General features: G+C 45.3%; 2 protein-coding genes and 1 non-coding gene across 8 annotated transcripts in view; 2 read left to right on the plus strand and 1 right to left on the minus strand.

The window, feature by feature from the left end:
- The window catches only part of LOC129187577 (FERM, ARHGEF and pleckstrin domain-containing protein 1-like), a 60,645-nt gene extending 60,243 nt beyond the window's left edge, over positions 1 to 402 (minus strand). Inside the window, 1 exon segment of the mRNA XM_054787074.1 lies at positions 159 to 402. The gene's annotated coding sequence lies outside the window, so the exon portion shown is untranslated.
- On the plus strand, positions 90 to 11,222 carry LOC129187586 (N-chimaerin). Of its 6 annotated transcripts, XM_054787123.1 has the most exons (15): positions 779 to 834; positions 1,131 to 1,213; positions 2,799 to 2,837; positions 4,618 to 4,673; positions 4,990 to 5,021; positions 5,461 to 5,574; positions 5,921 to 6,047; positions 6,116 to 6,277; positions 8,167 to 8,244; positions 9,194 to 9,278; positions 9,414 to 9,587; positions 9,671 to 9,748; positions 9,810 to 9,947; positions 10,022 to 10,127; positions 10,237 to 11,222. In XM_054787123.1, the coding sequence occupies exons 2-15, from the start codon at positions 1,195 to 1,197 to the stop codon at positions 10,406 to 10,408; spliced, it is 1,380 nt and encodes a 459-aa protein (XP_054643098.1). In that variant the 5' UTR covers positions 779 to 834; positions 1,131 to 1,194; the 3' UTR covers positions 10,409 to 11,222. The 6 variants fall into 6 exon arrangements, 5 of the variants coding, with proteins under 5 accessions (XP_054643072.1, XP_054643098.1, XP_054643062.1 ...); XM_054787097.1 differs by lacking the exon at positions 779 to 834 and adding an exon at positions 90 to 428 and having other exon boundaries at positions 9,194 to 9,587; XR_008572442.1 differs by having other exon boundaries at positions 9,194 to 9,587; positions 9,810 to 9,943; positions 10,237 to 10,384.
- Positions 11,223 to 11,762: 540 nt separating this feature from the next.
- Positions 11,763 to 11,835, plus strand: trnam-cau (transfer RNA methionine (anticodon CAU)). The gene has a single exon. It is a non-coding gene; the product is annotated as a tRNA-Met (tRNA).
- Positions 11,836 to 12,147: the final 312 nt, after the last annotated feature.

Here is a 12,147-nt window from a genome sequence, read left to right on the forward strand (position 1 = left end):
GGAGGGTTTGGAGCCTGATTCCGCACAAATATCCTCCTCGCACGGTTGCTTCGTGAGAAAGGAAGCCGTTCGTTCAACGAGCAAGTAGCCTCAAAATGTGAAACGCAACGAGTCCCTGAGAGCCACGTTTAATAATCCGGACAGAATGGTTTACTTACCACGTTCCTCTCTTCGGGGTGGTCCGTCAGTCGTAGCCGCGGTTTGTTTGCAGCCCAGACTGTGAATCCGTCACCTTGCTAGGAAGCTTTCCACTCTCAGGTGGGACGCGAGCTATTCACGGTAGCCATTAAGACAAATGTGGGGGGAACAAACGGTGCGCGAAGCCTTTCAGAGCCTTCTGCAAGGACAATAAGGAGCAGAGCGCCGCCTCCTGTGGCTTCCTGCAACGCCGGTCGGCGCCCCGCTCGGCTCAACCGCGTCATCTTCTGGTGAGAAGGGGACGCAAGCATGTACTTTGTGTTCACTTTCACCGGGTTGGCCATGCGCCATTCATTTGTGCTAAAACTTCTGTGCAAAAAAAGCTAAAATAGCTGCCCCCTGTTGGGACTCAACCCGGGGCCATGCTAACAACATCTGAGCTAAGCTAACCGGTCACGTATGCCACACAAGTATGTTTTAGAAGTTACTAAGATAGCCAGCACACGCCGTCCTGGATGTTGATGTGTTTCGGGCTCGTATTCGTTCATTCATCCACTTTACCATACTTTAAAAGGCGATACTTTCTCGCAGCGTCAGCAACCTAGCTAGCCGTTGCCATAGTTACCATAGAAGAGGGCGAGACTGTTCACGTGACCCAGCAAGATGGCGACCACATTGTAGAATGGATAGTAATGTGTGAGTACTTCGTTGTATTAGCTCACCGTTAGACAGAGACGCCGGTGTAACCTTTTACGTTTAGCAGCGGAATTGCCATGGTTCAGCAAAACAACATTTCCCACCTGGCGTTTTTAAATTGCGGCGAGTTGTGTTTTATCCTGTCAACTACAGTAATAAACCCGCTAATGTTAGCTTGTCGCCCCAGCCGAGGTGCTGCCGTTATGCGGCTTTTCCTATCTCAGCTGCTTTGCACTTCCCAGACGTTTGGTGACGGCTTCTTCCTTGTATACATTTAGACATCTGTTTTCTTGCAGAGTTTAAAGGGCCGAGATTTGGATGTGATTGCTCTATTGTTCAACTTCTTCAGCATCAACCACGATGGCCCTAAATGTGTTTGGTAAGCAGCATCGTGTTTGAGAGTCCGGCCTAATCCCACTGCTTTATTGCTGACCCTTTTACGCCTGATCAGTGCCGAGACTATTATTGGTATCAGTTGCCGTAGGTTTAGCAAATATCTGAATTATATGGAATCAATGAAGTTAAATGCACTATACTGTAATATATTATATTGGTAACTGCATATTGCTGCACGTGCACTTGCCTTCACAATGATTCCTTGCTTGTTAATGTTTCCAATGTTTTGTTTTTGTTTTGAAATGAAAGCATTTTGTCAAGTTTGTTCATGATTTCTACGTGACCAACAAGTGAAAGAATAACAACAATACACAAATGAAGACATTCTTCATTTCAGGGGTATTTTATTCATGGCTTTTTAAAAATGGTCACGTTACAAATGATTCCTAGCCTAGCTTTACTGAGTCCAATGTCTTTCTTTAATAGTCAGTAGCATAGCCTTTATTGTTTAGGACTGCTTCTAGACCATTCTCGTACGTGGCTAGGAAAGGGACCAACCTGACCCAGCTTGAGGCTTCGGCCAAGGAAGAATGGGCCAAAATCCCACAGGAGACACGCAGGAAGCTTGTGGCCACGTACGAGAATGGTCTAGATCAGGGGTCACCAACGTTTTTCCTTGTGAGAGCTACTTTTACAAAATGAAAATGGCCAAGAGCTACTCATTTTTGTAACATTTATTTTCAGAGCTTATTTTAAACCCAAACAAAGCGAATATGCTTATTTTCGCAGAACATGAACAAAATGCTGGTGTCCACAACTCACATGTTGTATTTCAGAATGCATTTCTTTTTACTGTTCTTTCATTATTAACTGAAAACCTGAATGAAAAACAGGCTTGCGGGCACCTCATGTGGTCGTGGGGGGCTTCCTGGTGCCCGCGGGCACCACGTTGGTGACCCCTGGTCTAGAAGCAGTCCTAAACAACAAAGGCTCTGCTACTGACTAGTAAAGAAAGACATTGGGCTCACTAAAGCTAGGCTAGGAATCATTTGGAACATGACCATTTTTAAAATGAAATACCCCTGAAATGAAGAATTTCTTCAATTGTGTATTGTCGTTGTTCTGTCACTTGCTGGTCACGTAGAAATCATCAACAAACTTGCATTCGTTTCATCACAAAAATGAAACATCTGAAATATGAACGATCATTTGGAGGACAAGTGTCCATGATGATAGACGGCTGTGATAAGTCTTAGCCGAGAGCTGAAGCTGTATCTGCATGGGTGGCAAGCCAAATGACAACCACCCATAAAGACAATGTGGTGCATTGACGTGTTCCGGGGAAGATTCCAAGTTATTTTGAAGACAGGACACCAGGATGGCCGGTGGTGGGAAGATGAGGCCCGCATAGCGAACACAGAATACACCAAGACAGGAAACTTCAATTAGTTGGACTGTGCAGAGTAAAGAACATCTCTAAAAGAATGTATTTGTGTGAAAGTAGCTGCACTAGAATTACAAGTTCAATTCAAACTGACAGAATTTAGAATGTGTCCTAAAGGGCAGTCTGTAGCTTAGCATCTAGCAAGAGGTGGTGTATGTTTGAACTTTTGTTTTTGTGTCTTCAGACCATGATGAGTACAGACCACCAGTGTGGAAGTCTTACTGTGAGTATAAATCCATTTTTGCTTGACTAATGGCTAACGACTTTATTTTCTTTCGTGCAATTCTGGAAATGTAGCATTCCGTTACTTTAAGGCGTTTAGGAGGATGACGGATACGTCGAGGTCATTTTACCTTGGGGCAGTTGGAGGTGGAGTCTGGGCTAATGAATGAATAAATCAATCAATCAATCAATCATTTATATAGCGCCAAAACGCAACAGCAGTTATCTCACGGCACCTTACACTTGGAGGTCACATTCATCAATGAAAGGAGAACCAACTGAAGCCCAGCATGAACAAGCGCTTGGCAAGGAAGGCAAGGAAAAACTCCCTCTGCGGAAGAAACCTTCAACAGGACCCAGGCTCTGTGGGGTGGCCTTTCTGTCTCGACCGGTTGTGTTGCGTTATGAAAATGGAGTAGAGGGATAGAGGTAGGTCAAGCCAGGAGTCTTAGTCTTAGTCCAAGGAACATAGAGGAGTGTCTCTGATGCTTATCAGTGTGTCAGGGACCAGTTCTTACTACATGCTCTAGCAAAGAGATGAGTTTTGAGTTGACTTTTAAATAGGGAGAGGGTGTCTAACCCCGGATTGTGTGGGGGAGATGGTTCCATAGGCTCAGAGGAGCCTGATAACTAAATGTCCCACTTGTAAAAATTCCTGGAGTAGCAAGTAATTGTAAACTGTGGGTTCTCTATTACTAGTGGATACAAACTGCAGCCAATCTGACAAATGACTCGCTAAGTCACTAAATTGGCAACAGACACCCCCGGAAGCTGTTGCTAATTTGAACTACGGTAGGCCGTAAATATAAGAACATGTAATGCTGTAGCACTCTTGGGTTTGCTCACGGAAGTTGCTCTTTATTTGGGCAAGCAGTAACCTCAATGGAACTTGGAATGAGCTTGTCAACAAACCCTAAGTGAGTGGAGGTCATTGCTCGACGTAACAATCTTGACTGTCATAAATAACGCACAGCAACCTACCAGCCCACAGGTAGATGACACACACACTACATAGGACACCTCCTACTACTGTCATATCAGCTATGTTAATGCAAAACATTTACGTTGAGCAACTTCCCAGCATGCCTAGGGGCATTTGTTTTGTAAAAAGTTGCTTGAGTTATGTGTTTGGCATTAACATTGTTGTTTATTATCCCCTACCAGTAGTGGTAGTTGCCCTATGTGTGTTGACTTAGCTGTCATTTGTGTGTTAGCACTGTAGTTCACTTCAGCGGGTGACAAGCTCACTATGGGCTGAGTCTTATCTGTTGCTTGCCTAATTAAACAATCTGCTGCTTTTAAGCTGAAGTGCCTCTGACCATCCATCCATCCATCTTCAATGCCGCTTGTCCTCTCTAGGGTCGCGCTGGTATGCTGGAGCCTATCCCAGCTGACTTTGGGCGAGAGGCGGGGTACACCCTGGACTGGTGGCCAGCCAGTGGCAGGCCTCTGACCATCTCTTGTGGGATTCAAGATCCCGGCAATATACACACCTGATCAAAATTCTAAGACCATTTTGGAAAAATTGCAAGTGTTTGCATTTTGCACTGTTGGCTCTTAGGGAGGTTGTGTTTGCAAAACGCAAAAAGAAGAAATGGAAGTCAGACAAAATGTTTGGAGTCAGTAATTGATTGCAAACAAGCATTGAGGTGACCGGTATGGTGTAGGATGAAATCAACTTTTGCGTCTTTTGGAGTAGGAAATTAGTCAAATTGCGTAACCTGTGATGTACTTGATAATAACTTTGTTTCAAAATAAGGTGAACTGCTGCTTACTTGCAGTGTATCAGCTCCAGCAGGAGGCGCCGCACCCCCGCAGAGTGACCTGCACTTGCGAGGTGAGCCAGTCCGCTCCTACAGTACTCATGTACACTCCAAGTAGGAGTTGTCTCACAAAACACTCGCTATCTGTTTTTCTTATGTGCTTTAGTCCCTTGACTGCAAGAAAATGCAAAATAATGCTCTCTTTGTTTGACTCGTACGATCGTCTTTGCACCCCCCCACACACACGCCAACTCACCCTCTGGTTGAAAATAAAATGTTATGTAAGGCCAGCATCATTTTGCAAACAATGCTATTTTTGCTGGTGGGTGTCATTCTTGTGCTTGCTATTTTTTACCCCTGTTGAAAACGTGTATTTTTTTTTCCTTGCAGGTGGACAACCGACCCAAATACTATGGAAGAGAGTACGTAACTGCTCCGTCGTGATGCTTGTGAGATAAGAGCTTAGACTTGGGCTTTTTTTTTGCTTGGTTGCAGGAGCTCAACTGCAGAAGAAAAAGACAAACACTTAAAGTGCAGTGCAATATGAATACAATCTAATCAAATGAAAAGAACATGAGATGTGTGTACAATCTAAGTACATCCAATTAAATGTAGACTTTATGCAAGGGAGGGCAGACAGTACAGCACAGTAATGTTGTGAATGATCTTTCACAGACAGGTGAGGTATAGTAGAGCCGGATGGCGTGTGGCATGAATGAAGTCCTGTAGCGCTCACTGTGGGAGCGGAACCGGAAAAGTTTGCTGGAGAATGAGTTCCGCTGCCCCTCTGTTGTCCGATGTAGTGGGTGGGGGGTGCCCCGTTGTTCCTTCATGCAAGCGTCAGATTTGTGTTGTGTTCAGGTACCACGGGATGATTTCCAGAGAGGAAGCCGACCAGCTACTGAGTCAGGCGGAAGGCAGCTACCTCATTCGAGAGAGTCAGAGGCAGCCGGGCACATACACCCTGGCGCTGAGGTAGGCACACTTGTGACAGTCATTGTGTTCCAGATGCTGCGCCATGAAGGTTAGTGTCTGGCAGGATGGTGACCATCATCACAGCCACCATCACACATCCCAATGAGCTCAATTCAAAGTGGAGCACCGCTATTCATAGCGGTGCTCCACCTGCACACATCGAGTCCTATGTTCTCTTTGTGGGTATAATTACCTTCCATAAATACTCCTCCGTGTAGGACAGGTTTAATTTTGGGTTAATGATCTTACAACGTCGATCCACTGAGGACTGTGTCGACCCAGTTTTTTGGCCCTTGTTAAAAGTCATTCAGGCAAGTCCGGATGTTTGTCCTGTCGCCTGGTGCAGGTTCGGGAGCCAGACGAAAAACTTCCGTCTCTACCATGACGGGAAGCACTTTGTCGGGGAGAAGAGGTTTGAGTCCATCCACGACCTGGTCACAGACGGCCTCATCACACTGTACATTGAGACCAAGGTGAAAACACCACCCGTCTGGACTGACTTTCCGTTCAGGCGTTTTAAAACCCTGTTTGTTTTTGTCAGGCAGCGGAGTACATCGCTAAAATGACCATCAACCCCATCTATGAGCACGTGGGTTACACCACCCTCAACCAGGAGCCCACGCTGAAGAAGCACGTGCCACGCGGCCAAGAGGCCCCTGACGGCCCGGCGCCAATCAGAGACGACAGCAATGCTGAGGAGAGGGTGAGGTCCATCACCATGATTGATTCCAGATAACTATAGTAGAGTCGTCCCTCGTTTATTGTGGTTACTATCTTCTAAATGCCTCATATTTGCATTTTTGTCCATTTAGCCACTTATGATTGAAAATGTGGAATTTGGGCCAAGAATACATACAAGTTGCTTCTACTTTATATGCATGTGTATTGACTAATAATAGGCAGTATTCAACCACAAAAGAGATCATTTATTCATGCATTTTTGAAAAACTGTGATAGGGTGAGGGAGTGATATTCATACCGCGATGTAGCAAGGCATGACTGCATAACCGCACTGCAGTCACGTGAGGCCAGCTGGTCTGAAGTGTACTTTATATGTCATTTTCAGCTGATGCGTGGTGGTTGTGATGGGGTCCTGTGTACAGCTGCGGTTTCCTAACTGGGGAGTACAGTAATCCTATCTCTTGGTTAATTGGTCCCAGACCCAATTGTCATAAGTGAATTTCCACCAATTAGAATGTAGAAAACCTGTTTACAGCATTCTCAATATGGTTTTTAACATGATTAGAGCCCTCTAGACATGAAATAACACCCCTATAGCCACCTTTATACTCCTATTACCCAATATAGTTGACATAGTAACAGAAAGTAAGACATGGAAAGCCTGTTTACCACCTTCTAAATACACTTTTTAGCATTTTTAGAGGCCTCTAGACATGAAATAACACCCTTATGGTAACCTGTACACTTCCATGACCCAGTATAGCAGACATAATAAGAGAAAATAAGACATAAATAGGACTCGTGCTCGTCTGTGTTGTTGCAAGTGTGTTGTGATGGTAGCGGATCTTCGTGGAGGGTGCACAGGAAGCAACAGGAGCCAGTGTTAGGGGTTATTGTGCCTGTTGTGAGGTAATTCACACCTGCACTCAAAGCCGTTTTTGTGTGTCTCACCCAACATTGCAGTAACATTACTGACACCTAGTGACCAGGGTAGAATAGTACATGTCATCACTCTGTCTTTGAATGCGTCTTTTGAATGAATGCCTTACATTTCTATTTTAGGTCATTTAGTCATTTTTATGCTTGAAAATGCATAATTTAGGCAAATAATTGGCTGAAACATGCACATTTTTGTGACCATAAATGGGCTGTATTCAACCATGAAACTGCATGATTTATTCATGTATTTTTGAAAAACCGTGACAGAGTGAAGCCGCAACGTTCGAAGACCGAAGTGGCGAAGGATTACTGCTATTGCAGATGAAGCTAAAGCTCCTTGTCTTTCTCTCTCTGGCCCATTTTGTGTGCCGATCTGAAAGAATCCCTGTCATCTTATTGGTTGATTCTCCTCTGAATGTGACCTGTTAAATCTTCCGCACCTTGTCCTCCCTCCCTGGCTCAGTGTGGAGGTGGTACATCACCACACGCTCACCCATGTGGGCTGAAGCACTCGCCTCCAACAGAGATGCAGCACCAGTCTGCCCGGAAGGATGTAGAAGATCTGGATTCATGTTCAGCTCTTTATGCAGGCTTTGTGATTCTCAGATCTGTCAGGGTGCAGACAGATGGGACCGGCTGATGTTTGTGGGCGCCGTACGCATCTATTACACATTCGGCTTTTCTTTCGAGTTAGTCCTGAAGTACTGTTTTTAATCCAAACACACGATGCCAAACGGCGATGCTCTTATTGTTTGGAAAGGAAAAAAACAATCGGGTCGGCGGGCTGAGAAGCGTGTACGTCCAAGGGGTTCTCTGTTTGCGGCAGCCCTCGGTTTGAAAGGCAGCGGCGGTGACTCCATTTTGAAGCTGCCGGTCTCTGGCGGCCCGCCAGAGCGTGTGAAGTCTCCGTCTAAACCCACATCCCCTGCTTCCGCCTTCTGGCAGCCAATACGATCTTTTGCCCTTTCACAGCTCACGTCACTGGTGCGGCGAGCCACGCTGAGGGAGAGCGACATGGTGCCCAAATATGAGAAGGTCCACAACTTCAAGGTGAGTGTGTGTGTGTGTGTGTGTGTGTGTGTGTGTGTGTGTGTGTGTGTGTGTGTGTGTGTGAGTACACAGGGTTGTTCCTGTATCCATGGTAATTGTCATCAATCGGGATCAAAACAGTGACTCATGGAGAACACCATGACGCAATGTGCGTCATTTCCATTTCTTCTTGCTGTGTCCAAAACAACAATACCAGCACGGAGGATCATGAACAGCCCTTTTTAGACGATATTGACTGATCTTTCAAGGCACACAGAATATTGTGTTGTATGGTTATGTAAACATGGACCCTACCAAAAGAAACATTAGACCCGTCTTTCATAGAGAATAAAAAGTTTGTTTCTACTTTTTTGCGTTCTTCAGTAATCAGCCATAGAACATGGGTATGTTTCGGAAAAATATCCGTTCCCAACTAAAACACAAAAAAGGGAGAAAAGTGTCACTTTGACGCAAATACCTTCTGCTTTGATGATAGCTCAAATGTCTAAACAACTATACCAACATAAGCAACACAGAAAAGCATCAAAATACCCATTGATTTACAAACATAACACCAGCTATTTACAATTTCCACATTTAGAACTGAAATGTGGATGTGCACGTGGGTGTGCACGTGTTGCACATGCATGTTAACATTTCCCTCCAATGTGTATTGTTTGTGTGGTAGGCAATGTAACAGCTGCATAGGATAGTGCCTCCTGTGGTGTGGTTCTCCCTTCTCTCAGGATGCACTTCTGCCATCTAGTGGCCGCTTTCGTGACATTAAAATTGCTCTCAAGTCTAATCCGGTGGAGAGGAGTTGTATCAGCACCTCCTTTTGCCTCTCGCTCCCAAAAAATGCAATAAAGCGTACAAATGCGTTGTTGGGATAGGGCATTTGGGTTTATAACAATGCCTAAGTGCGCCTGTGGTGTTCAATGAGTTCATCAGCTTTTGCCTCTGTCATCAGGTTTATACATTTCGTGGCCCTCACTGGTGTGAGTACTGCGCCAACTTCATGTGGGGGCTCATCGCTCAGGGAGTCAAGTGCGCAGGTAACCCTCTTTCTCTCTCTCTCTCTCTCACTCTCACTCTCACTCTCACTCTCTCGCACACACGCACACACACGCACACACACACACACACTCTTGCATGGGAACGAACCAAAATAAAGCTCTTGTGTGCGTCAGACTGTGGGTTGAATGTCCACAAGCAATGCTCCAAAGTGGTGCCCAATGACTGCCAGCCAGACCTGCGGCACGTCAAGAAGGTGTACAGCTGCGATCTGACCACGCTTGTCAAAGCGCACAACACCAAGAGGCCCATGGTGGTTGACATGTGCATTCAGGAAATCGAAGCCAGAGGTGAGCGGCGTAGCCTGAAGACGAGCCCGCCCTGCGATCACTCGCCGTCGCTTTAACGGCGTCCTGCTCCCGTGCCCCTCCAGGTCTCCAGTCGGAGGGCTTGTACAGGATATCGGGGTTCAGCGAGCTGGTCGAAGATGTCAAGCTGGCGTTTGACCGAGGTGAGAGCGTGAGTTTAGCTGCGGCAGCGAGCCCCTCCCTCTCAATGCATTGTGCCCACAGATGGCGAGAAGGCGGACATCTCATCGAGCACCTACGAGGACATCAACATCATCACCGGAGCGCTCAAGCTCTACTTCCGAGAGCTCCCCATCCCCCTCATCACATACGACGCCTACCCGCACTTCATAGAGTCTGCAAGTGGGCCCTCAACACTTCACATGACAGCACATCTGAGGCCCTTCATTTATTGTCTTCCTTTTTTTCACACGTAGAGATCACTGATGCAGAAAAGCGCCTGGAATCCCTCCATGAGGCCTTGAAGCTGCTGCCGCCAGCTCACTGCGAGTCGCTGCGTTACCTCATGGCGCACCTGAAGAGGTAACGAGTTCATCACAGTAGAGCCAGATGAAGCTTGCTTGTACAGTCAGGGACCCTCTACTATGAAACCTCACCAAAAAAGCAGCACAAACACACACTCCTCCCTCAGGGTGACCCAATTCGAGAAGGAGAACCTCATGTCCAGCGAGAATCTGGGGATTGTGTTCGGGCCCACGCTGATGAGAGCGCCCGAGCTGGACGCCATGACGGCACTCAACGACATCCGCTACCAGAGGCTGGTGGTGGAAACGCTCATCACCAACGAGGACGTGTTGTTCTGAGAGGCGTCGGAACAAGGTGCGGGGGGGACAAAGACGAGTCACCAACGAAGGGCAACTTGTTCAACATGACAGCCTCTCTGTTGGGACGCTACAAAGACATTTCCAAAGGATATTTCCAAACGAATGCAAACACTGAGCCATGTTGTGTCAGAGCAGTCGGGATGGGGGCTTGCTGTATTTGCGTCCTTCTTGGCTGGGAGCTTGCTATCATGAGCCACAATTCCTAGACTATTGCAGTAAGGTTTCCATGGCAACCGCAGTAAGAGCCACGCACTCTTTTGATCTGCAAATAAAAGGTGATTGTATGTGGTGAAAGCGTTACGTAATGCCACAAAGCGTTGTTAACTCTTAACGTGAAGGATTGTCTTTTTGTAATACAGTAGTGCCATTTCAAAAGATGAAGTGTTGTCAAGATGCGTTTTGTTGGTGCGGCCAGCGCTCACAATATCACTCACGTGATGTCCACCCCATTTCTGTCGGGGGAATGGGGCCACTGATTTAACTTTTAGTTGCCAGCCTTTTCATAAAATAATTTAAAAAAGCAAGCAAACACTTCCCTGCTGCACCGGTGTTAATGAAGAGCTGTAACAAATGTAAGTGCATTTATCTATTCTATTTAGTTTTTTGTCGTGTGATTTATATATATACTGTATATATATATTTACTGTAAAAGCTGTTTTTGATTTCCTCATGTGCTAACCACCACCACCATCAGTTTTCTTTTGTGAAACTGGCACTTTCAGCATGATAAAAGTCTGACCTTGTCATTGCTGTCTATAGTTTCTGCATGAGGCAATTAAATTATTAACGTTGATATGAAGTATAAAGTGTGTTCATTTATTTGACAGCACTCATCCACTACGACATTTAAAAATCCTTAATCTTATTTTTTATTCTTAATTGAGGAACTAAACGTTTGCCGGTGGAACAACATAAGACGTTTTCTGCCGCTGTGATGGACGGACCCCAAACCGCTCAGTAGGGGCCAATATTTACTTTTTGGCGGTAAATAATTTTGTTCGTTTTATATGCTTTGCTATGTTGTCGTTTTCTTTTGACTGCATTTCAGGTTGAGTATTAGTATTACTGTTTTGTGTTTGGTATGACAAGGTACAGTAAGTAAAGGATAGCGTAGAAAAAATAAAAAGGGTTTGGATTGAACCGGGTGGTGTCATCTTCCGTGATTGGTTAAATGTCGAAATATGCTAATAAGCCGAAAGCAGGGGGTCGCTGTCATTGGCCAAATTTTGGCAAATATTGGAAAAAGTTGGACAAAAGCGGAGGTGCTGAATATGCGATCACCGCGCTTGATATTTTTACTTCAAATATGTATATTCCAAAAATGCAACTCAAGGCCTCGTTGGCGCAGTTGGCAGCGCGTCAGTCTCATAATCTGAAGGTCGTGAGTTCGAGCCTCACACGGGGCATTCTTTTTCTCACCCCTTTTGAAAACGTCTTATTGTTTACGATCAAAGGGTTTCTTTTTACAGCACACACATTAGGCTTCTAAAGGGCAAAAGGGAAAAGTTTTGAACAAGAGCCATGAGTAGTTTTGTTTTTCTTTAGTGATTTTGCTGTTACTTTATAAGATTGTATGTAATAAAAGGCAACAGGGGAATAATTTTACAATTTTGTCATATTTATGCAAGTAAATTGCTTGCTTAAAATCCTTGTCCTGTTTCATTCCGATTATAATCGTGACGAACAAAGTGAAGGCAAAATCGCAAAATCACAAAATC

The sequence above is a fragment of the Dunckerocampus dactyliophorus genome, chromosome 1 (assembly GCF_027744805.1).
Source record: "Dunckerocampus dactyliophorus isolate RoL2022-P2 chromosome 1, RoL_Ddac_1.1, whole genome shotgun sequence".
NCBI classification, from domain to species: domain Eukaryota; kingdom Metazoa; phylum Chordata; class Actinopteri; order Syngnathiformes; family Syngnathidae; genus Dunckerocampus; species Dunckerocampus dactyliophorus.